Source organism: Leptodactylus fuscus, chromosome 2 (genome assembly GCF_031893055.1).
Source record: "Leptodactylus fuscus isolate aLepFus1 chromosome 2, aLepFus1.hap2, whole genome shotgun sequence".
Lineage (NCBI taxonomy): Eukaryota > Metazoa > Chordata > Amphibia > Anura > Leptodactylidae > Leptodactylus > Leptodactylus fuscus.
The window spans coordinates 250,890,204-250,915,118 of NC_134266.1; the positions used below are offsets into that span (position 1 = coordinate 250,890,204).

The following is a 24,915-nucleotide window of genomic DNA, read 5'->3' on the forward strand; positions in this document are numbered from 1 at the left end:
AGTGTGGAAGTTACGATACATAGCAGGAGGCTGAAAAACGTAAAAAAATGCAGAGGATACCAGGAGCTCACAGAGACACCCAGACATCACCCAATACACGGCTAAAGGTATATGGGCCTCATCACTGATGGCGACGATAGGGAATACAGAGACTTAAACTGGAACTTTGTTGAATGGTGCCAGCAGAACCAGCTCAGGATTAATGCTGGGAAGACCAAGGAGATGGTGGTGGACTTTGGGAAACGGAGAGGTGCTCCGACCCCGGTGGAGATCCAGGGGACATGCATTGAGATAGTCAGGACCTATAAGTATCTGGGTGTGCTCCTCAATAATAAACTGGACTGGGCTGATCACCTGGAGGCGCTGCACAGAAAGAGCCACAGCAGACTCTACCTGCTCAGGAGGCTGAGGGCCTTCGGAGTCCAGGGGCCACTTCTTAGGGCCTTCTTCAACTCTGTGGTTGCATCAGCCATCTTTTTCGGTGTGGCCTGCTGGGGGAGTAGTATATCAACCAGGGACAGAAATAGACTTGACAGGCTGATCAGAAGGGCCAGCTCTGTCCTGGGGAGCCCCCTGGACCCAGTACGGGTGATGGGTGACAGAAGGATACTGTCTGTGGTGACCTCCATACGGGAGAACAAATCCCACCCCATGTATGAGACCTTGATGGGACTTGGCAGAACTGTAAGTGACCGTCTGCTTCACCCCAAGTGTGAGAAGGAGCTATCACAGGTCCTTCCTTCCAACCGCGACCAGGCTGTATAATCTACATCAGTCCAAGCGAAGACACTCCGCACAGAGAACTAATGAGCCTGAAGTCTTCCTTCTTCTGTTCCTTAGCTGCTATGGACTCCTAGTATATCTTCTCTTCTCAGCATATGTGTGTCTACGTCTGTAATATATTACTGTGTATCATCCTGTATCTGTATTACTATGAGGCTGTAACATACTGAGTATCCGCACTGTGGGACTATTACAGGATTATCTCTCTCTTTATTAAACCTTTAATAATAAAAAAAAACAAAAAAAAAACATGTTTTGCCCTGCAATCCCCTTCATCGTCCCAGCATTCTTGCACACAGGCAAAATGTTTCTATTTGCACCAATTTCGCTGCATAGATGATGATAACAAGACTTCTCCAGTACAGTGACCAGGTTGCACTCACCACTTATGAATATAATAGTAAATAGCGCAGAGTTGCAAATTATTTTACACCTAAAAAGTGGCGCAGCTAGAATGGTGAATCCCCCCCGTGCACCCTAAAACAGCTCCAGAATGCCTCAGCTGATCCGTCATGCGACACAGATGGCGCCCCCTGACTTATAACGGGGTCTGTGCAGCGCTATTGTCGGAAGTCGCCATGGCGTCGTTGTGCACAGGCCATTATAGGTGACCTTCGCCATGACATGACCGGCCCGGCTGTATGCGCCAGATAAAGCCGTTTCTTCCCGGTCACCTGCCGGCCACCGCTCCAAACAGAAACACCGGGGTTACCCCAGAGGGAGGGCCACAAACACATATTAAGAAGGGGCGTGTTCCGTAGCCACGCCCACTAGCCAGCCTCTGGCGCGCTCTTCAGTACCACGTGATCAGGATCGTCACAAAAGGAACGCCACAAGAACACAGACTGGACTTTTTTTTGTTTCAAGGAAAACTTTATTAAACGCTTACAGTAAACATTACTCAGCATATCACCCACGGCAACAGCGTACGGAAATAATATCATTCAGTGAAGCTTTATTTAAAAAGAGGAGAGCAGTTACGTGCACAGTAACACAATGCGTCAGACGAATAGCCACCATCAGCTCCTCACAGCCCCTGATCCTCAGCTTGGGATTGACGCCCCGCCTCTAAGTCACAGCTCCGCCTCTCATTGACATAGCCCCGCCCTTCACCCACCCCCCGTAGTGACGTCGGCGCCCCACCTCCCCATTCCCTCCTCCTCGAAGCGAGTGCGCGCAGGGCGGGGGAGTGCGGCTGGCGCGGTCGTTGTGGTGTCGCAGCCGGTAACGGGAAGAAATAGAAAGAGCCGCCATGGCGGAGAGCGCCGGCCTGGAGAACCACCGGATCAAAAGCTTCAAGAACAAGGGCAGAGATGTAGAGGTCAGTGTGCCGAGCCGCCGCCTGCAGCTGGGTTTAGCGCTGCCAGGCTCCAACATGGTGGCCTCCGGGAGCCGACTGCTCCTACCGGGGGGGATCCCAGTGACCTGCCGGTGTGGCCAGGTCTAGGGGCTGGGTATGGTGCTAGTACCGGGCAGAGCCGGCTGTGAGGCAGGGAGCGGAGCCGTGATCGGTGTACAGGACCGGCTAGTCCACCAGTACCGGACCGAGGCCGGGATCAGGCGGCTGCACGGAGGGATTAGCCCTGCACTGGGGATTATAGGGCGCAGGAGGTGACCGGCGGATTACTGAGGTGCAGGCCGCAGGCGGTTACCGGGCCTGGTCGGCTTGTGTGATTGCAGGATGACAGCTCGGTGTAGCGGCGGATGCCCCGGCTGTGGTGATGGCTGTGCCCGGAGCCTTGTCCTCCACGCCGCGCTCCCTGCTCTGCATTGCAGGCCCGCACAGGGGATGAAGGTGGATTTCCGGAAGTGCCCATGAATCCATCTTCCCTTAGATGGCAGCAGTGTGGGGAATGCGGCCCCTCCACCTGATCCGCTGTCACACGGGGGCTCTGCTGGAAAGGTGACCCGGCCTGATGGGTGGGAGCCCGGGCACTGTGGCCGGGTCATGTCCTGCTCTGCTGCTGCACACATCTGTCTGCTGCCCTGAACCACAACCTAACACTACAGCTGGGCATTGAGTTTGACCATAACACACATCACAGTATTGCATTGCCTTCACTGCTGCGACTCACAAGTTACAAAATATCAATCTATGTTAGGTTTAGGCGCGGGTTATATGGCGGCACTAGCTGCTGTGCCTTGTCCTGCGGTGTCTTCACCTGTGTATGTGAATTTAGTCTCATTGCACCTCTGTGAGTGACTGATTTTGAGTCGGTGGGTTTTTTTCCGACTAGAAGCCGCAGCACCCCCTGGTCATAGGGCGACGCTATTCACTCGAATTTCAGGGCGACTAGGCGATCTTTTGTTGCCATGTAGTGTAATGCTTCAAATACGCCAATAGGAAAACCGTACAATGTGTTATTTACCAACAGTACAGATATGGCTCCGCTACTGAGGGGTTACTACAGTTTATTGGTGTGTGATGTGAGCAGTCTAAGGCCCTATTCACATCTGTGTTCGGGTTTCCTTTTAGGGACCCCGGAATGGAACCCTATTTGCATTAAAAAGCCTAAGGAAACCCGTGGACCCCCATAGACTATAATGGGGTTCTTATGGTTTCCACTCAAAACATGTGGAGAGAAAAGTGCTACTTGCAGGATTGTTTTCTCTGTATGTTTTGTGTAGAAACCTCACAGACTCCATTATACTCTATAGGGTCCGTGGAATTCCCAGATAACCGCTTTGTAATGCATATAGGTTCCCCATCCCCAAACACTGATGTGATTGGGGCTTCAGCAGTCCTGGTGTTCAGTCAGTGGATGTCAACAAGTCTTCTCATTCATTGAGCACAAGCAAAGATCTTGAAAATGGTGAACACCTGAAAAAGTAACTGTGTATATTACTTGGAGAATTTTTTTTTTTCTTTCTTTTTTTGGTGTTCAAGAGAACCTGTTGCCTCTTCTGATGTAATTCTAAATCCTTCTAGCCCTGTAATATAACATCTCTGCAGCAGCGTTACATGTCTCCATATTATTCTGTTCCTCTTGTTGTTCCTCCTTGAAACTTATAAAGAAACTGAGAGCTAGCAGGGCCCTGCACGCCGCGGTGACGTCCGGTTGCCGATTTATTCACACATTTCTAAGTTGATGTAAATGTATACTCGTCCGACGCGCCATTTTGGTGGTCATGTGACCACATCGCTCCATTCCTCAGTGTCCTGATCTGTCCTGTATTCAAGGCCTGCCTTTGACTTGTGTGGTTTGTGTGTAGAGGATCACCGGTCCTTATACCTTCTCTCCAGTGGTAGACATTGGGGGGGGATTTATAACCACTGACACTAAACATGTCTGAATGTAGAGGCTCCGTCCTCCCTCAAGTTCAGTTACACCCCTGTCTATAGCAGTCAGGGATTGGCGTAAGATTCCTGTATAATGCCAGTTTTCTGGTGTGAGTTCTAATAAATTTTTCGGGCTGAGATATGACCCGGCGTGCCCTTGCTTTCCACCCGTTTTTGGAAAAAGGTGGTGAGCAAGGAGTAGAACAAATAATATGGCACACTTTTGGTGCAAAAGGAGGCCAAATGCTAAAGATGCTTATGCCAGAGGATTGGCATAGAGGGATTCATAAAGTCTCTCCTTTGTGCCAAACCATCTATTCAAGCCTACGGGTACTCCAGTAACTAGGAATGGCTGTGCTAGTCATTTCCTTGATACCAGAATACCCCTCTAAAATAAAAGTTGCACAGTTGACCTCGATCTATTGTTCTGTGTTGTCAGCCATTTGTCCTGGGAAAGGCTGCCTATGGTGATCTTCATTTACATCACTGATGGCGCTCAGAATAAATCCCCCCCAATCAGTATGTTATCATGTCCTGACTGAGAACATGTGTGAATATAGTCTTTAAAGTAAAGGCTCTGTTTCCACTGGCATCATGTTTTCTGTGTATAAGTGATGTCATGACACCGTGATGGATCCGTCATACAAAAATAGCGCTGCAGAAGTGACAGATCTCCTGACAGACTTCGTGCGGTGCCCCCACAAACGTTTAAAGAATTACCCTCGGACGGGATTGTCCACTTTTTATTTTATTGATCCTGCTGATCAGGCAGTGCCGTGACCTCTTCACTCTTTATATTGAACGCTGCTTGTTTCCTAGTGGTCAGGGATGTCAATAAAGCCTCGGCCAATTCACTTCTATAGGATAAAGCTACACAGTTTATACAATGTAAACAGTGCGGGGGGTGGTCCCAGCACTTGTATGGGTGCTGTGGATCCTTCAAACAGCTTGTCAGCAGCAGTCCTGGGTCTCAGACCCCCCACTGATCTAATGATAGTATGTCCTGAGTGGATAGGTCATCGATTTAAGAGAAAAATGGACAACCCTTTTAAGCTGGGCATATGTATACATAAGAGTATTTGGTGTCTGTGTAAAGACCCCATGTTCTCTTCTGTTGGGGGAGGAGGTAGATCAGGAATATTGAATTTTTAACATATTCAATAATTTTGTTCCTCTGGGAGATGAGCAGAGAGTGTCTTCCAAAAACTGCAATATTATTGGGGTTATTTAAAAAAAAAAAAATCAGGTCATGTCTTATTTTTATTTTTTTCCTGCACAGGTTAGAACAGTAAATGTGTAAGCACCAGTTGTTGTGGGCACTATGAGCCCTTCTTCTGTGGCACGTGGGTATACCCCTTAGTGTGATAGTAAGGCCTCCGAGGGGTCTGCAGTTTGGAAGTTTTTGGAATTAATAATGCAGATGTTAATAAGTCACTCTGCTTACTAGTTGTCATCTGTGTCTGTAATATTATGTGACCTCCCCTTTAATAGGTCAGTACCTACTGCCTGGGGTCACAGCTAGGATCAGTGACTCCACCTATAGGGCTTTTGGGGTCGGAAGACCAAATCACCAACTCAGACTCCTGTATTATTCCCCCATACTGACTCCTTTATAAATAGCTGACCCTCATGGGCAGCCAAAAGCTGTAAAAATCCTCAAATTTTCCCTGTAAATTCTAATGAGTTACTGTAGGTTCACCCCTGTGCTTGGGTTTCCGTTCTTCAGGTCTGCTTGGGGACCAGAAAAATAGAAACCCAATCTGCCTAAAAAGAGTTTATCCACAAACCTCATAGACTATAAAGGGGAACGCCAGAGAGAAATCCCTGCTTGCGGATTCAGGCGTGGAAACCTTGAACGGAAACCAAGCGCTGGAGTGACAAAAATAAACAAAAAAACCTACAATATTGGATTCTCTTGTATCCTGGACAACCCCTTTAAATATGTAACAGCTTTTTTTTTTTTTCTCCAACTTCAGCCAAAAGTGAAATCCACCTCCTGCTTTACACTGCAGCGCTGCTTGTTCAGGTTGGTTGCTGCTTAGAAACAAAAGCTTACAGCAAGTTCACCAGGAAGTCATAGGCAACTGTAACTGAGAATGCTTCATCACATTCATGGCCCCGCCCCTATTTATTGTTATGGGTGAAGGACAGAATTGATAATGCTGGTTTATCCGTGGCCTAAATTAATGTCAGGGTTAAATTTGGTATTTGTATATGTTAAAAGACTAAGGTCACATCCACACTGTCATTTCTGTCCTGTGGCAGACGATGGACTGAAAACTTGCATCTGTAATTCTATTGACTTTTCTGTCCAGTGTTCTGATCCTATGGCTGTTTAGAGCAATGGACAGACAGATGATATTGTGAACATGCACAGAAACATGAAAAACGGACATGATGTGTTTTCTTTACATCTGTTTTTACAGCAGTGGGGACATGTGTAAATTTTGTTCACTGTCTCCTTCATGTAGCCTGTCACTTTCCGTAATCGTGGGATTTTTGGCAGTTTGCCCTGATAGTTTTCACCCAATACATACATGCTTGTGTATTTAGTCAGTGTGGACAGGGGAATAAGACGATGCAGGCTCCTCCGTGCTTTTAGTGGCCCTTGTACACATTAGCCGGTTTTCCTAATATCTAAGACCTGCTATAAGGTTGGCTCGGTCCAGAGTATATTCCTTATAGAGATATACTCAATCAGATATTTTTTTCTGTCTTGCCTCAAATATCTTCTCAGAAGACGCCAACACTTTTTCCGATGAGCAGTCGGGGGAGTCCTTACTATAAGTGACAGCTTTAGAAGATGGTACCATAGAAGTGCCGTCTGCTGTCCTGTATACTGCGTGTGTGTGTGTGTATGTATATGTATGTGTGTATATATATATATATATATATATATATTCATACAGATGAGTTGTGTTCTCGGAGTGTGGTTATACTAACAGGAAGTGCTTCCTTTCTGATGTTTGGATGGTGGAAGACGCTTCGCACATGTGATTATTTATCTCCATGAAGGAAGGCCCGAGGAGCATGGCAGCCAGAAATGGTTGATCAGACAATAAGTTGTGTTTTTCCTAGAATATCTGGATCGTGGTCTGTGACCATTGTGCTGAACACTGTTACCTGCATGGCATACCTCCAAACCAAGTAGTTGTGTATGAGGTGAAGCCCTCATAGAGAGCGGCAGGACGGGCACCGACATACTGGAGATCACTTTTGACTGGATTTCTCCGTTTGTCTTCCATCATGTGGATACTCGCCTATACTGTCTTTGTCATAGACTATTTCATACTAGAATCTATTAAGCAAGTCCTGCACATACTTTGGCTCTATATACACAATAACATCCAGATCTCAGGTTGAGATAGTTTAGTGTAGCTCCTCATGAGGTTACCCATGTTGTCTTCTCCTGCTCTGGTCCTTCGAGGAGATCTCATGCCATTGCTTTATTTTTACATTAGTATTCAGGGTTTTTTTTTTAATGGCATTGGTTGTCTTTATACATTATATGTCCTAATTTAGGAGCGAGGACATGGAAGGGGTTCCAGAACTGACTCATTCATGTGTTACATGCTTACCCAAATTTGTCACAAAAACTCACTGGAGGTCACGTGAGGTGAGGGCGATCTAGCTAAAGAGTAAAACATTTCCCCCAGCTGGACCACACGCTCGCTGTCTAGGGCTGCCACCGCTAAGCCCATTCACATGACAGAGTTTTAGTCGTGAAACTCGGTCTGTGTGTTGATCAGATTAAAGGGGCTCTATCATTGGGAAAAGTCATTTTGACGCTAGGTTCACACCTGCATTCAGGGTCTCCGTTCTATGGTTTCCGTCTTCTGCATGCCAGAAGACGTAAACCATAGACCGGGTCCGGCCGTGCGCGGCGGTGAGCGTTTTAGGCTCTCTGCCGCGAAACCGGGTTTTTTTTATCCGGACACAGAGTACTGCATGTCTGACTCTGTGTCTGGATTATAAAACCCGGTTTCGCGGCGGAGAGTGCAAAACGCTCACCGCCGCTCACGGCCGGACAGCTTTCTCACCCATTCAAATGAATAGGTATGAGAGAGACTCCTGCAGGCTTCCGTCTCCTGCCTCTGTTTTAGGCAGGAAACGGAAACCTCAAGTACGGAGACCGGGCGCAGATGTGAACGAGCCCTTAGATAAGCACATCCTTGCATAGCCTTTAGAAAGGCTATTCCACACCTACCTTTTGTATGTAAATTGCCTCAGTAGTCTTTGAATAAGTCAGTTTTTATTCAGAAGCGAATTAGCTTTCTGTGTGCACCGGAAGTGTCTGCGATCACAGTCTGCTCTGTGTGTATGTACAGCAGAGAGGAGTCATCAACACAGCAGCCTCTTCTATATATACACATAGAGCAGACAGTGCACAGACACTTCCGGTGCACGGTCTAAGCTCATTAGCATATGAATAAAGACAAACTTATTCAAAGACTACTGAGGCAATTTACATACGAAGGTAGGTGTGGAATAGCCTATCTAAAATTGACCTTTCCCAATGTGTCCCAATTTACCCTGTTATTCCTAGGGGTTTCTGTCCTCAGCCCTGACCCCCTGGCAAAACTGGACAGGCTTCCTGGTGGTCAGCTTTAAAACCCATTTATTTGAATGGGTTTTTAAAGGTAACTGCCAATGTCTGCTTGCAGGCCCTTCGCAGGAACATCGTTTTGTTTTTGTTTTTTTGGCTGAACATGCAGGACTTTGTGTCCAGCCAAAAAAAAAAAAAAAAAGGTTTTCCCGCGGAGAGGCTTCAGGTGGACACCAGCGGTTACCTTTAAAAACCCATTCAGTATGGGACAGTATGTTGCTGGGAGGCATGGTATAGAGAACTATACTGGTAAGAGCCCCTCTATAACCCTGACGGCAAACCTATTTGGGCACCCATCTGTGGAATAGATTATACTGTGGGGGGGGGGGGGGGGCACTGTGGAGCAGATTGGACGGTGTGGGCGCCACTGTGGAGCAGATTGGACGGTGTGGGGGGCCACTGTGGAGCAGATTGGACGGTGTGGGGGGGCCACTGTGGAGCAGATTATACTGTGTGGGGACCACTGTGGAGCAGACTGTACTGTGTGGGGGCCACTGTGGAGCAGACTGTACTGTGTGGGGGCCACTGTGGAGCAGATTGGACTGTGTGGGGGGCCACTGTGGAGCAGACTGTACTGTGTGGGGACCACTGTGGAGCAGATTATACTGTGTGGGGGCCACTGTGGAGCAGATTATACTGTGTGGGGGCCACTGTGGAGCAGATTGGATTGTGTGGGGGTCACGGTGGAGCAGAAAGCTCTATAAAGCTCTATTTGTATGACCATATTTTGCAGGTCTGTAATTGTGGGCAATTGTGGATCTGCACATATTAAGGATACATTTCTGTGTTGGCACTCTGATAAATTAGTAGGTTTTGGGTTGCAGTTTGGACACTCGTTCTCTAAAAGGTTTGCTATCACTGCTCTATACTATAATCAGTATGTCGCTGGTAGGCATGGTATAATAACTATACTGGTAAGGTCCTTCTATACTATAATTAGTAAGGACAGTATGTCGCTGGGAGGTATGGACTACTAGATCCATAGATAACTATACCTCTAGGAGTCCCACTCCTGGTATAAGGCGCAGGCTGGTAAATCCGGAGAACACACAGATTCTCAATCCTGGGATAACTCCTTTAAACGAATAGACATTTCAGACTTTGATCTCCCTCCGCCCCTCTATTCGATACAGGGTGGCATCTTGAATACACAAGTCCTAGCCCCAAGTACGGCATTGTATAGGAATCTGCTTCCACCCCTCGATTCTGCTGACACAGGCAAATTTCCCATTTACATAGGCAATTAACTAATGTCCTGGATTACAATGCTTTCCTTGACGAGGGTAATGTAATTAGCCCGGTGCACTAAGAGTTTCCATTTACTGATGTGAGCCGAGTCAGTATGTTTCGTGAAGATTAATCTGACACCCGCTTATAAAAAATGATACACAAAGGTCAGGCCGGAGTCACCATGACTGCGCTCTGGCATCGCATATGAGTCACTGGTTAGGATGTTACTGCCCAGTTCATAGAGCGATGCCCTTATTTTTAGTATTACAAGTCATTAGACCATTCAGAGATCCGTGTGAAGGCGCCTGAAATTGAGCAAGCCTCAAACCCCCCGACATCTGCATTGAACGTCGTCCAAAACTCTAATATGTAGGCAGGTTGAGATGACCATAGTCAGTGGATATGACCACCTTAAAAGGGTTGTCGACGGGGCATGCGATGATTGTATCATCTGTGGGGGTCTGACTGCTGGCCCTGATCACTAGAATAGGGGTATATGGGAGATGTGATAGTAGGATCGACTCCCATAGGCACTCAGGAGGTGGTGGGGCTGGGGCTCTCCGTGTCCCGTTACTAGCCGCAGTGAATGTCCGTTTCTGGCATCCGATGACTGCAACAGACATGAACGACCCCGTATTGTGAGACGGTAAATCAGAGCCGTGTGCACGGTGCCCTACAGGAAATTATTATTTAGCCCTGCGCTCCCTGGCCAATGTCTGTGGAAGTCATTAGTAGCGTCTCACATTTATGATGTTAGATCACAGAGGGAAAGTGATCTGGATATCTATTTAAAGACTAGACGGTAATCTGCGCCTCCCTAACTTTGGAATGCATACTATTATTGCTAGGTGTGAACATGACCAAATGCTTCCTCTCTTCGGCTATACTTGTTCTCCTCCATATTTGTGAGCAGGAGTCTCCGGGTGAGAAGCTTCTCGTGGACGGTGTATGGAAGACGACGGTATCCTCCGGCTATTCTGGGGATCGGCTTTATGGTAATAACAGCAGGTGGTGTCCACTATGGAGTACCAAGCGCCAGTCTTGATATTTACCCCCAATTTACTTGTTACTTATATAGTACCAACATATTCCGCAGCGCTTTGGAGTCCTTCCGTGGGACCTTGAAAATATCAGACAAGGCGTTTCCATAAATTTCGACATTTTTCGCTTCCTATGCCAGGATCCATCCAGACTGGAATGTTCCTTGAACAACCGTCTCTATCTTGGATTATTCTTTGATGGTGCGGGACATGAATGTCAGACTTTCAGCCTCCAAAATGAACAAATGCTCCATACATTCCTTACATAGTTCTGGCTTCACGCAGGGACCGAAGCTCTCCTGTAGGTTTGTAATGCAATGGTTACGTATGGAGCGATGACCTAAATATGGAGTGGGAAGGAAATCCATCCTCGCACTTTGACCTTTCCGCAGAACTCTAAAGGACTGCAGTCTATGGATATAGATGTAAAGGGGGTCTGTTATCCTACAGGACGGAGGGTCTTTTCCTATAACTCTGTCCCCAGAACAACACAGACTTATAAGAAACGATGCCTCAGATTTGTTGATTCCCGGCCAATATAAGTGTTAAGAAAATGGCACATGTCAGGAATGGTGACAGGTCCTCTTTAAGGGACACTCGTATTTAGTGTGCAGTAGCTGTTGTCACCTCTAATCCATCCTATTTCAGGGCTCGGGGCAGTGATGGGCCAGGAAGTGCTGCCTTCCCTAAGGTTATAGATAGCAGGTGGCCGGCTCGTTGCGATCAGATATCAGATGGGTCGGGGTATGGAGCTCTGTGTACTGGAGCGGGGGCACCGGGGAACTTCAGCTCCATTCCCACGCATTTCCCAGTGCGTCTGGTATACTTAGTGCATGGCCTCCAGCAGCCATCTCAGGTGTTGGACCCTGACGGATCTGATACTGATCACTTTTAGATATATACTGTCTACCAATAAGTATTTGGACACCCAGGAAATGAAGATATCTGCGGTAGTGATGTACGTCATGCCTTCCGCATTGGTATTAGCCGCATGCACGATGCCACGAAGTGCAGAGTTGTCCGATTTCCAGAAAGGGGTAATTGTGGGGTAGCACAGAAATGGTCCTTCTTTAAGGGACATAGCAAGTGAACTGAATCACCCAAAATAGAAGTAGAAGGTGAATGGTGATTGTGGGAATGTGCCGCAAGTCGGCAGACCCCGTAACTGGGAGATAGAGAGCGACTAGTACTGGCCAGAGAAACCGCACCCAACTGATGGCTCACATACACCAGGAGGGTCACCAGGCATCCGGGAGTATTGTGTCGCTCAATCAAAAGGAAGCATCTGCTGGGGTCTACCAACTATTGGATAGGAAGAAATGTTGTTTTTCTATTCTACCACAGGGGTCCAAATACTTATTGGTAGACAGTGTATTCAAGTCCTGGACAACCCCTTTAAGGGATTGTTCACATGAACTATGTTTTTTGTCAGAGTAATGTCTAGGGGGGAGGGGAGAGGCTAGAAAGTAGGTGAGCCTAATATAGTGAATGCTGCCATGTATACTTTTTTTTTTTTCCCACGGACCAAGATGACCTGAGAGAAATTTTGCATTTTTTTTTTTTTTGTGTGCTTCCTCCACTTTTCTGTAAGTCTATGGGCTGTAAAAATAAGACTACCCTGACATCATCCTTGTGCCAAGTTTTTCTATGAATTTGTCAGGTGATGGTGACGTCTTCAGTCCTGCACAGATGCTCTAGTGATCCCCGCAATTTGTTTATCAATGATGCTGTCATGTCCTCAGTGTCGGTCAGTAAACAGACTGATGGCAGACTACTGCGACCGTTTTATGTAAGCGCTAGTTCACACTGAATTTTTTGGCAGCAAAATCCGCCTGACAAAATGGCTCCCATTGACGTTAATGGATGCTGCTCACTTCTTTTTTTCCACTAGCTAGTAGCGGAGAAAAGAAGCGAGCTGCCCCGTGTTGCTGTGGATTCTGCGGGTGACTCCGCCACGGCACAAGACCCCCACCTGATTAGGCCCATTCATTCTCGGGCCAGATTGGCCTAGAAATCGGAGTCATCCGGGCTGAGATAAAAATTCGTTAACTTTTCTGAAGTCAAGATTAAAGGCTTGTTAAATTTCACCTCATCTGACATGTCTATTTTAGGAAGCCACACCCATTTGACTAGAGCAATGGTAATGCTGCAATGTCCATTTATTCATATATTTCTAGGAAGAGTACAAAGGAAAGCAAAATACAGGGATATTAGACAAGATTCTTCAGGTTTGTTTTTCTGTTGGGATTAGAGGTTTTTTTTTTCCCAAAGCAGAAAAGTCACTGTTACTTTTTGGGCCAGAGGTCAGTAAGCTCCGGCGCTCCAGCTGTTGTGAAACTACAACTCCCAGCATACTCTAGTCACTTCTATGCTAGAACAGCAGAGCTAGTATTCATGCTGGGAGTTGTAGGCCCGGTTCACATCTGTGCATAGGTTTCTATTCGGGGAGTCTGCTTGGGGACCCTCCAAACTGAAACCTAGCCACATAAAATAAAGCGGTTAACTTAGGAAACCCGCGGACCCCATAGACTATAATAGGGTCCCTGTGATTTTTTTTTTTTTGCTCGGTTTCTGCATGAAAAATGCAGCGCTTTTCTCTCTGTGTTTTGCATGCAGAGAGGGGAACGAAATGGCCTGAATGCAGATGTGAAGCGGGCCTTAGTTTCATGGCAGACTATTCCTGATCCCTGATTTAGTGATTGTCCATTAAGGGTAAGTTCACAAGGAGTTTTTTTTTTTTGGACCGGAGGCCGTCTCAGGTTCGAAAAACGGGTAGCCGCGTCTGAATGCCGGTGCACTGCATCGCCATCCAGTCGCGTACTTCGCTCCGGTTTAGGCCCAAAGAATGGGGGCCTAGCCGGGAGGAGGGAGTGTCTTCAGACCGAATCGTGAGGCGAAACAACCTGAAGAATGAGCATCTCGCTGCTTTTTCCGGGAGCTGGAACAAGCCGGCTCCCAGAAAAAACACCTGACATATTGAAGTCCTTCTCCTTGCTGCCCGGGGACAGCTGGGCGACTGCCATACACTTTAGATTGTCAGCTGAAATTGGATGGTCCAGGCGACATCTAAGTAATGTATTTGGCCGCCTTTCCTCTAGGTATCTGTACTATCTCCCGCTGCTACATCTGAGAAGGGTCATTGGGATTCACTAAGTTGCCAAAAAGTTGTCTGTAGCACAACAAAGGTTAACAAGGAGACCATTTCCATAAACTCCTCTGTCATGTGGCCATGTAATCTTACTTCAGGAACATGTATACGACCCGGCATATGAGCGGGAACCGCAGCTATTCTTGTCCCTTTAAATGTCAGGCGTATCTTAGAGGAAATCCATATGGAACCTTATAGACGTGCTGCTGTGGGGTGACGTGTAATGGCGTATTGTGGGTCCTGGGCTTATGTAAAATCTTCACTATTTTATAAACCATGAGTCACCTTGGATAGCTGATGAGTCAAAATCTGAGCTGCGCGCTCCCGGGGTTTGGCTCTGGCACCGTTCCTCTGACTATAGTGGCGTCACGCCTACCCAAGCTTTACACTTGGTGATCTCATTTGCTATGCAGATATTGCATTGTATACTGCGTGCTTCGTCAATCTGTTTCGTACATGTGAAGATCTGCTGTCAAATCCATTTACTGTCCAGCGTCTTCCACAACTCGTGTCCATGTCATGGTTAACACAGAAAGACTAGTAGTCCTGAAATCCAAGATATCTAGTAGGGTTGGATTTCTGTCAACTCTTGGATGCAGCAACTCGAGGCTCGCAACACGACCACATTTACTATCATTAGATGCGTGCAGGCACAGTCTTAAAGGGCTATGCTCAGTTCACACTTCCATGACTGAGGTGAAAGAGACTGTTCTAGAGGTACTGCGATATAAAAAGCAACTTTTGTGCAGTTTGGGACCTTAGCCTTGAGGGGATTTTCCAAGTTTAATAATTGATGACTGGTGAGGATCCCACACCCAGGGGCCCCAGCTGATCTGCTGCTTGAAGAGGCCGCAGCGTTCAGTGAGCTCTGCCGCCTTCTTTTCACTGATTACCAAGCACAGCAGCTGTGAATTGGCCGTGTCTTGTCCGTTTCATTTGTCCCATGACCCGCCGATCTGGTGGTCCTGTGTGTCGGACCCCCTCTGCTTTTCAATTGATGACCAGTCATTGGTATATAAGGCCTGGAAATACCTTTAATGTCACGGGGTTGATTCAGTTACCGTATATACTCGAGTATAAGCCGACCTGAATATAAGCCGAGGCCCCTAATTTTACCACATAAAACTGGGAAAACTTATTGACTCGAGTATAAGCCGAGGGGGGGAAATGCAGCAGCTACTGGAAAATGTCAAAAATTAAAATGGTCGGAGTTTTTGGGTGCAGTAGTTGCTGAGGAAGGGGAGGGGGTGTTTTGGTTGTCTGTCTGCCCCTTCCCTGAGCTTGAGGACTGAGTTTTTTTCCCCCACGTGGAATTCAGTCTGGCTGAATATAGGGGATCTGCAGTGCTCCTATTAACCCCTTCCCGACGGATCAGGAGCACTGCAGATCCCCTATATTCAGTAGACCGGGCACTGTCAGACACAGGGATACCTAATGTCTATGTGTTTCACAGTCATTTTCTACTTTTATATGTATTATAGGGAAAGGAGGGATTTGCAACTTTTATTCTATTTTTTTTTTTTTTTTTTTAAAAAGCTTTTTTTTTCTCACTATTTTATGGGAGATTCTATACATTACTATTGCAGCTGGTCATAGATCACACACACGAAATACAAAAAAAAAAAAAAAAATTATATATATTTTTTTTTTTCTTGCTTGACTCAAGTATAAGCTGTCGGCTTATACTTGAGTATATACGGTACTATTATGTGTTTTTGTGCGCGTCTGTTTTATATTATGGAAAGGACTTTTTTTTTTTTTTCTATTTTACTTTTTGGTTTATTAATTTAATCTTATTTTTTCAGACTATGAGAAGACACAGAAATGAAGTGACCATAGAGCTCCGAAAGGTAATATTAAATATATAATACTTATCATTTAAAAGTAAAGTATGTGGCTTTTGTGTCCATTTACCTTACCTTATATATGGATATACCAGTCTTCCAGCTGTCCTGAGAGTAGCCAGTCATACATGTATCCCATGGGGTATGACTGGTAAACCTTGGTAGAGGTTGGAGGGTTGGCATTTTCTGGTACACTTGGCCATGTTACTTTATCTTCAGTTTGGCCATTGGTGGGAATCTGTTCTCCAGGGTTCACTGGTTTCCTTTTTGTGCCTACTTGTTCTGGATGTACCGTGTCTTGTATCCACACCCCCTGCTCCCATAGAATCACTACTGAATATTCTGGTTACTGTTTTTCTTTTAGAACAAAAGAGATGAGCACCTCTTGAAAAAGAGAAATGTTCCCCAAGAAGAAAGCTTAGAAGATTCTGATGTAGATGGAGACTTCAAATCGGTAAGTGCTCAGTGTCCGACCGTAGGTTTGAGAGAACCCAAAGTACTGCTATGGTAGTATCGACTCATGTTATATGGCTAAGATATATCACAAGTATCTCAGCAATACATTGACGCCATACTACAGTCCTAGTCTAGTCTCTATGTGCTGTCTTGGTTTGTATGACTGCACAAAATGCTAACGCAACTTTATTTCCATTGCAGCAAAATGTAACACTAGAAGCAATACTACAGGTAAGTACCGAGCTGTGATTCCATGTGCACCCGACCTTGTTTGCATTGACTTCATTAGCTAACTTACTTCGACTATAAGGGCATGTTCACATGGTGGAATTTCTGCCTCCCTAAAAAAAATCAAACATGACACTTAATTCTGCTAGCCGCAAAAAAAACAAAAAACAAAAACTGTTTGCCTCCTATTGAAATGAATGGGAGGTGGAATTTAAAGTCCAAATTCATACGCATGAGAATACCCTAATGTAAGGGTATATTAGCATGTAGGCCTGCATCAGGCCCTCAGCTTCCATGACATACCCTTGCAACAGTTGTGAATCGGGGATGTTGATGAAGACGGACCTTGTAGCATCTAAGGACTAAGTGGCCAGGATTAGAGTTATTACACATGGATGTCGGGTATATAACCCAGCGGGCACCCGTTGCATTTGGAGCAGGCTCCATACTCTTCTCTGACTATGCACAGTGGTATGTACAACTTTATAAATAGTCATTCTCTGTAAACTATATAGACCTAGGGTTGTAAATCAGTGGAGATTTCTATCAGTGCCCAGCAAAATAATACATTGCCCTAACCTATCCATTCTGCACATATTGTTATATACCAGTCTGTGCCATTTACCGTCTGTCTCTCTGCCTTGTTTCCAGAATGCTACCAGTGATAATCCAACGACCCAACTAAGTGCTGTACAGGCTGCAAGGTAAAGTCCTAGAAATGTGTACTGAGGGCAGTATATCTGCTGAGTATCCCACTCCCTGATATACTGGTAAAGCGTTTTCTCATCTTTCTATGTCTTCTTTCTATTTTCAGAAAGTTGCTTTCAAGTGACAGAAATCCACCCATTGACGACCTCATAAAATCTGGAATTCTGCCAATATTGGTGAAGTGTTTAGAGGCAGATGATAAGTAAGTGCTTTATGCCGTTCTCTTGGGATATAAGCATAGGGACATCGTAGCGGTGAGTCCCTTGCTTAGGACAGACCCTCTATGAGCCAGAATGGAGGATTCCCTGTCCTGGTGGACTTCAACCTGAAGATCTGCCGCAGAATACTACAATACTAGGCCGCTCCAGGGGAAACATTTGATAAGAGAAGGCCTTGCCCAAGCAAAAACAGCTGGACCCATGATGAACAGCAGATCCCTGTAGCTAAAATGCTTTGACTAAGACCCCATGTGCTTTGGCTGACAACCTATCCATAGAATAAGTCATTGGTATCCTTCTGACACCCGGACCTTGCAACGATCAGCTGATCTGGCTTCTAGAAACTGTGTATATGGATGGAAGCAGCTCTGCCCCTACTCAAGTAAACGGGAGCAGAATGGCGGTTCCCCAGCACCAACACAAATACGGCTCCTAATAAATGTAGCTTTATCATCAAATCAGACCCGTCTCTGTGGCCCTGAGCAACTCATAACAGCGCAGCTTTCCTTTCTTGCAATGCTCATTAAAAATGAAAGCTATGATCGTTTGCTTTGGGTGACACAGACACTTTTTCTTTTAGATGGTTTTCATTGATTTACCGTAATTTAAAATGTGTTTTTTGGTTGTTTTTTTTTCCAGTCCTTCTTTACAGTTTGAGGCTGCCTGGGCATTAACCAATATTGCATCAGGAACATCTGCGCAAACTCAAGCAGTCGTCCAGTCCAGTAAGTTCTGCGCGGCAATCTACGTGTTACTATTTTATCACAATACTTGGTATTTGTGTATTTAGGGTTATAAGTCTGTGTTGATCATAATGCAGCGTGTATATGTAATATAAAGGTGGGTTTTATTTATGAAGTAGAGCTCCACATTCTTAAACGGATCCTATCATTCAGACCACATTTTTTTCTAAGTACCACGTCAGAATAGCCTTAAGAAAGGCTATATTCTTCTCCTACTTTTTGTTTTCTCCCTGCCGCCGTTCGCCTACAATCTCGATTCTTATTGGTATGTAAATTAGCTCTCTCGCAGCACTGGGGGTGGGCCCCAGCGCTCAGACAGCACTGGGGGCATCCCCAATGCTGCGAAAAAACTCTCTCCAGCGCCACCTCCTCTTCTTCAGCAGCGTCATCTTCAGCTTCTTCTTCCGGCGGTGGCTTGTAACTTCTAAGGCCTCCGGCCTTGGACAGAGCAGACTGCGCATGTCCATAGGCCATGAGAATATGGCCGCTTGCATAGTATTGTAAGTGGCCATTTTCTCAGGGCCTGTGGGCATGCGCAGACTGCTGTACCCGAGGCCTAGAAGTAAAAAGACACCGCCGGATGAAGAGAATGAAGAGGCCGTTTCTGACGAAGATGTTCTCTCGCAGCATTGGACCCGCCCCCAGTGCTGCGAGAGAGCCAATTTGCATACAGAGAGAAACCAGTATTGTAGGCGAACGGCGGCGCAGAGAAGATGACAAAAGGTAGGAGACAAATAACCTTTCTTAAGGCTATTCCGATGTACTTAGAAAAAAATGTCGCCTGAATGATAGGATCCCTTTAATTTCCTTTTATAGGGCTATAACATGAAATGCAATAATTGTACCTGCCTTCAGCAGCCACAAGGGGGAGCTTATTGATTACAGATTTATTCAGCTTCTATAGGTAGAGCTCAGTAATAACCCTGCTTTATTAAATAAGCATCTCGCTATTTTTGGCCCTGTTTTTTCCATATTGATGCCATCTATTATTTGGATGGCAAAATAATTCCAGTTAATAACAGTTTATCTGCATCCATTAAACAGATTTATTTTAAAGAAGAACCCCCAACATCATCTTAATGGAGCCTAATGATGATCCAAAGGGACCCCATTGTTGGGTATCTGTTTCTCTCTCCCTGACATTGTTGGGTTTTCAGAAGTTATTCATCCACAATATTCGCTGAAACAAATGTGAACATAACCTTAGATTTCGTTCACATCTCCATCCGAGACTCCATAGCAGATTCCGCCAAAAATTTGGTGGAGAGAAGTCCGGCCCAGACATCCAGTGGACCCCATTATAGTCTATGGGTAACCACTTCTTGTAGCAGACACGTGAGCCTAGCCTTAGCTGTAAAGAGGGTGTGATTAAAATGGCAGCTAAGACCCCCCCACTAATAAAGAGTGTGCCCTGGTTTAGTGTAAACTTGTATGTACAATCTTTTGGTTCCGTTTCAGAAGTGACAGGTACTACACCGCACCTTCATAAGTCACCGCGGGAATATCTCGGCACTCGGCTGTCCTGATACTCCATCGGTAGTGACGCTTTTCCCTTTGATGTCGTTCATTTCCATTGATCTCTCTCCTCTGAACAGATGCTGTCCCCCTATTTCTGAGGCTTCTTCATTCCGTGCATCAAAACGTCTGTGAACAAGCAGTCTGGGCACTTGGAAATATCATTGGTAGGAATCCTTCATTGTGTTTGCATGGCATATGTTACTGAATACTGGCGCGCAGATAATAGCACTTAGTTACTGTAATCTGTAAGTAAATCCTGGTTGTTACCACACAGTGGCACGCCAGCAGATTCTTGTGTGTGAGATCCCTTAAAGGTCAGTTAGGGAATGCTACCATGCCTACATTTCAGGATCACCCTTTTTTGTTTCCCTCCAGTAACATTTTTAATGCCGGATTGTTTTGAACCCCTTTTCATCTCCGTAGGTGATGGTCCTCAGTGTAGAGATTATGTCATCTCACTTGGAGTTGTCAAACCGCTCTTGTCCTTCATCAACCCTTCCATCCCCATCACCTTCCTCCGGAACGTCACATGGGTCATTGTCAATCTGTGCAGGAATAAGGACCCTCCGCCGCCAATGGAGACTGTGCAGGAGGTAATAAAGTAAAGCAATGATTATGTTCTTGTACAACCCAGGTTATGTATCCAGATGTGTTCTCGCAGGTAATATTGTGTGGTGTAGAATGCAGAAGGGTAAAATGGCACAGTAGATTGCTCAGAACCTTGTACATACATTGCTGCACAGTGGGGACTTGTCTGTGCCGTTACCCTTTCATTAGGTTTTATTGGGGGTGGAGGGGGTGACTCCTGGCACCCTCACTGATCAGCCAATTGCTCCAATCCTTGAACTTATAGGCAGAGTAGTGTAGCTATCCCACATGACAGTGCTCCTCGCTACTCCATGTAACAATAAGAACTATATTCATAGGTATGTATACTCTATAATTAAAGGGATCTTTTCTGAGATCACAGTATTAATGGGCATATCCTTAGGGTAGGCTGTCATTATTACACTGGTGGTGATCCAACTCTAGACCTTAATATGACTTGAATTTTAAAAAAATTGCATTTATTCCACTCTGATCTGTTGCTTACGTAGGCTTCTTCTATTTTTTTTCTTGCAGATTTTGCCTGCCCTGTGTGTCCTAATATACCATACAGACATTAATGTAAGTATACAAGTGCTCACATCAGCACTAATAGGAGTTGGGGGACGTTCACATGGAGTTTTTTTTTGCAGATGAAGGAAAAATAATCTGTCTGACTCCCATTAAAATGAGTTGAGGCTTTTTTTTTTTTTGAGGCAGATCCCATCTCCGAAATCCACCTGCAAAAAAATGTGTGAACTTACCATTTAATAGTCTGTTTTTATTGCTTGTTACCAGTTAGGACATTATTAGGTAATACGTTCGTTGCGCCATTTGTTCATATATTTGCGCTTCTTTCCACTTTAGATTCTAGTGGACACGGTATGGGCTTTGTCTTATCTAACCGATGGAGGCAATGAGCAAATACAGATGGTGATAGACTCGGGGGTTGTGCCATACTTGGTACCACTTTTGAGTCATCAGGAAGTAAAAGTTCAGGTGAGAATTATTGTTTTTCGCTATTCTATAATATTTCAGTCGGCCTGTAGTTATGACTTGAAGGGAGTCTGTCAGTTCACAAATCAATATTAAGACTGAGTCTTGGGCCTTTGGTGCTCCAGACTGATGATAGATATATGTATAGATATATATATATATATATATGTGTGTGTGTATGTATATGTATATATATATATATATATATATATATATATATATATATATATATGAAAATCTACTACAATGTATGAGTGATGAAAAATTGAAGTTATGACTCCCAGGAGATGTGGACAAGAAAATAAATCTGCTGCACTGAAGGCCAAAATAGGCCAAATCCTTAAAGTGCCGTCTTAGTATTTGTGGAGAACAGACTTTGAGCGTCAGGTAGGGCTGGACAATTTTGTCCTAAATCAAAGTCACGGTTAATGACAATTAATGGTGACTTAGCTCACACCCCTTTTATGTATGTGTTGGATGAACCTCTCGAGTAGGGGGTGGTGATTAAACCTAAAAATAAATAGTGCTACTCACCTATCCTGGGCTTCAGTCCAATTCTGTGGTGCTTCTGGCTGGTTTCATGGAACACTAAGGCCTGTGGTTGGGCCTGAAGCTGGTCATGTGGCTTTGAGACATAGACGCAAGCAGCACTACGCTGCGGGACCACTGATACTCACTCACAGGCCTCATTGTTCCTTGATCAGTTAGAAGTGCCGAAGGCCCCATTGTGTTGCACTAGAGCCCAGGAGAGGTGAGTAACAGGTTTTTTTTTTTTTTTTTTTTTTTTTTTTTACATTTGATCACCTCTCCTGGTCCTCTGATCATTATACTCTGGGGTCTGAAGAGACCAACATTGAAATAACCGGCTTGAACAAAATCCTGCCAGGTTTCATTTTCAGTTATTTGATGAATTGCCCAGCCTTAGCGTCACTATAAAATCAGATGTAAGCAGGTACTTGTCTATTGGTGATGTATTGAATGAACGCCAGTATAAATCCTTATTTGTGTCTGTTTTTTTCCCTCCCGCTCTAGACGGCAGCATTAAGAGCTGTGGGTAATATCGTAACTGGCACAGATGAACAAACTCAAGTGGTGTTAAACTGCGACGTTCTCGCTCACTTTCAAAATCTACTGACACATCCTAAAGAGAAAATTAATAAGGTATTGTGGTTAATAATGCTGTGGATCGCAGCAGGTTAGTTGCTGGGGATTTCATGACAACTACCATTGTAGCAGATTTGGCTATTTTTTAGCATACAGACCACTTGCAATTCATCTGACCCCTGGGTTTCAGTTTAGAAGTAGGGGTCGGTAACTTTTTTCGGACTCCACACAAAATTTGTTCCGACACCACAGCCGTGGAAGAAAATCTTATCGAATAACCCCCTTAAACCGAGACCTCACACTGCAGATTAGGCGCTTCCTTTACAGCAAAATCTGAACACAAAAACGCAGTTTTTATGGAACTTGTGTCCTTAGTCATAAGCTGAGGCCAGGGGTCTGTACATGGACGTTACATTTGTTGTTTTAACACTATCTGGTTTCTTTCCTTTAGGAAGCTGTTTGGTTCCTCTCCAATATCACAGCTGGAAATCAGCAACAGGTTCAAGCAGTTATTGATGCCGGGCTCATCCCCATGATAATACACCAGCTAGCCAAGGTGAGTCCATATCTTCCAAGGTGTCTTTTTTTCCTTTTCTTTTATAGGGATGGTGTTGCCGCTATTGAGGAAATGGATACATCTGTGGCTAGGTTCACTCTAGCATAGTCTGTCTGTTGTCATGGTCCATTGGAGGAATGGAATGGATAGGAGGACCACTACAGCAGCAGTCACCTACGGAGCTCGATTGACCCTATTAACTATAATGGGATCCCTGTGGTGTCCGTTCTTTTAAACCAAATTCACCAGACGAAAAAATTAAACTTGCTGGATTTTTGGCCATACACTGCGACGAAGTTTCCAAACAGAGACTCCAGATGTGAGCGTAGCCTTGGACAATGCATCGTTCCATACTTGATGAAGCACTGTTCTCTTAGTTGGTATTGCTCTTATCTTAATGCCTTCATTTTAGCCTGGCATAGCTCCACTTTGGAAATCTTTCTCACTACTATAGTACTTGCATAATATATGTGCTCTAGGTGACTGCTCCCTTTGTATTTTACATCAGCCATAGAGATTACTGTGTGTTTTTCTTTTACGGGAGCTCTGTTATCCTCTTATAGAAATATTGGCCATCTTGACTTGATTCATGAGACTGGTTTTCTCTTTCAGGGAGACTTTGGAACTCAAAAAGAAGCTGCATGGGCAATCAGCAACCTAACAATAAGTGGCCGGAAAGACCAGGTAAGCCAAGGATTGCATTCACGCAACTGTTATATGTTCCCATTATATGGTCTGTATTGCAGCCTCTCATCCCATCCTAGGTGTCAGTCTGATGACCCAAAATAGCAGCATTGTAGGAATTTGTGCTGCAAGTTTAGGTCATTAGACCAGCGGTCACAGTGGGATTTGTGGCTGTAACATACAGACGTATTCTTGCCATGTGAGCCTTAGAATGAGAGAACAGACTACACTAGGTTTGCTGTAATCTGTAGCTATGGAATCACACTGGCCTACCTAGCAGCTATAGACATATAGGGCAGCATGGTGGCTCAGTGGTTAGCACTGCAGCCTTGCAGCACTGGAGTCCTAGGTTCAAATCCTGCCAACATCTGCAAGGAGTTTGTATGTTCTCCCTGTGTTTGTGTGGGTTTCCTCTGGATACTCCGTTTTCCTCCCACACACCAAAGACATACTGATAGGGAATGTAGATTGTGAGCCCTATATGGGACAGTGACTGACAATATCTGTAAAGCGCTGCGGAATATGATGGCGCTATATAAGTAAGCATAATAAATATGCCGATGTGTTGTGTGACCCGCTACCTGTGTAATTGTCACTTTCTGCTTGTTTTGTACAGGTGGAATACTTGGTGCAGCAGAATGTCATCCCACCATTTTGCAACTTATTGGCTGTGAAAGACTCACAAGTTGTCCAGGTGGTGTTGGACGGCTTGAAAAACATTCTTATAATGGCAGGAGACGAAGCTAGCAGGATTGCGGAGATCATAGAGGAGTGTGGAGGTGAGAGATTCTTTTGTGAAAATGGTGGTAAAGCGGAAGTGGAGCATAACTATAGTGCGTGTAGAGGGTACAGTCACACCAAGGCTCTAGTGCTGCAGGAAATTGTCACCACTGGAATTGGAGTATTTTGCAACCAAATGTGAATGGATAACAATGGTCACTGCTCCATTCATTCCAGTGAGATCTCCAGGGATGGCTGAGCGATGGCACTTCGCTTTCTCTTAGCGGTCAATAATGAAATGAATAGAGCAGTGTCCAACTGTTAGACCCCTTCCTATCTGCCAGTTACCCCCTATCTTTTAGATTATGTAACACACATGTTACGAAATACCACTTTAATGGCCTAGGTGCCCTATTAGAGAACAATACTAATAATGGTGCACATTTGTTTTGAGGGGCCTGCGCTCTG

The 24,915-nt window shown here is 45.2% G+C and overlaps 1 protein-coding gene across 3 annotated transcripts in view; it reads left to right on the forward strand.

Moving 5' to 3' along the window:
• The first annotated feature begins 1,934 nt into the window (after window positions 1-1,934).
• KPNA3 (karyopherin subunit alpha 3) overlaps window positions 1,935-24,915 on the forward strand; it is a 29,670-nt gene continuing 6,689 nt past the window's right edge. For 2 of the 3 annotated variants that reach the window (XR_012715116.1, XM_075266024.1), the window contains exons 1-15: window positions 1,935-2,104; window positions 15,893-15,937; window positions 16,296-16,385; window positions 16,589-16,618; window positions 17,267-17,319; window positions 17,430-17,525; window positions 18,181-18,266; window positions 19,880-19,966; window positions 20,226-20,395; window positions 20,925-20,969; window positions 21,255-21,386; window positions 22,416-22,544; window positions 22,939-23,043; window positions 23,656-23,727; window positions 24,344-24,506. Coding sequence is in view for 2 of the 3 variants with exons in the window: in XM_075266024.1 (XP_075122125.1) it covers window positions 2,036-2,104; window positions 15,893-15,937; window positions 16,296-16,385; window positions 16,589-16,618; window positions 17,267-17,319; window positions 17,430-17,525; window positions 18,181-18,266; window positions 19,880-19,966; window positions 20,226-20,395; window positions 20,925-20,969; window positions 21,255-21,386; window positions 22,416-22,544; window positions 22,939-23,043; window positions 23,656-23,727; window positions 24,344-24,506 (1,372 nt within the window). In the remaining variant the exon portion in view is untranslated. Of the gene's footprint in view, window positions 2,105-10,477; window positions 10,895-15,892; window positions 15,938-16,295; window positions 16,386-16,588; window positions 16,619-17,266; window positions 17,320-17,429; window positions 17,526-18,180; window positions 18,267-19,879; window positions 19,967-20,225; window positions 20,396-20,924; window positions 20,970-21,254; window positions 21,387-22,415; window positions 22,545-22,938; window positions 23,044-23,655; window positions 23,728-24,343; window positions 24,507-24,915 lie in introns of those variants that run through there. The other variant, XM_075266025.1, reaches the window with a different exon arrangement.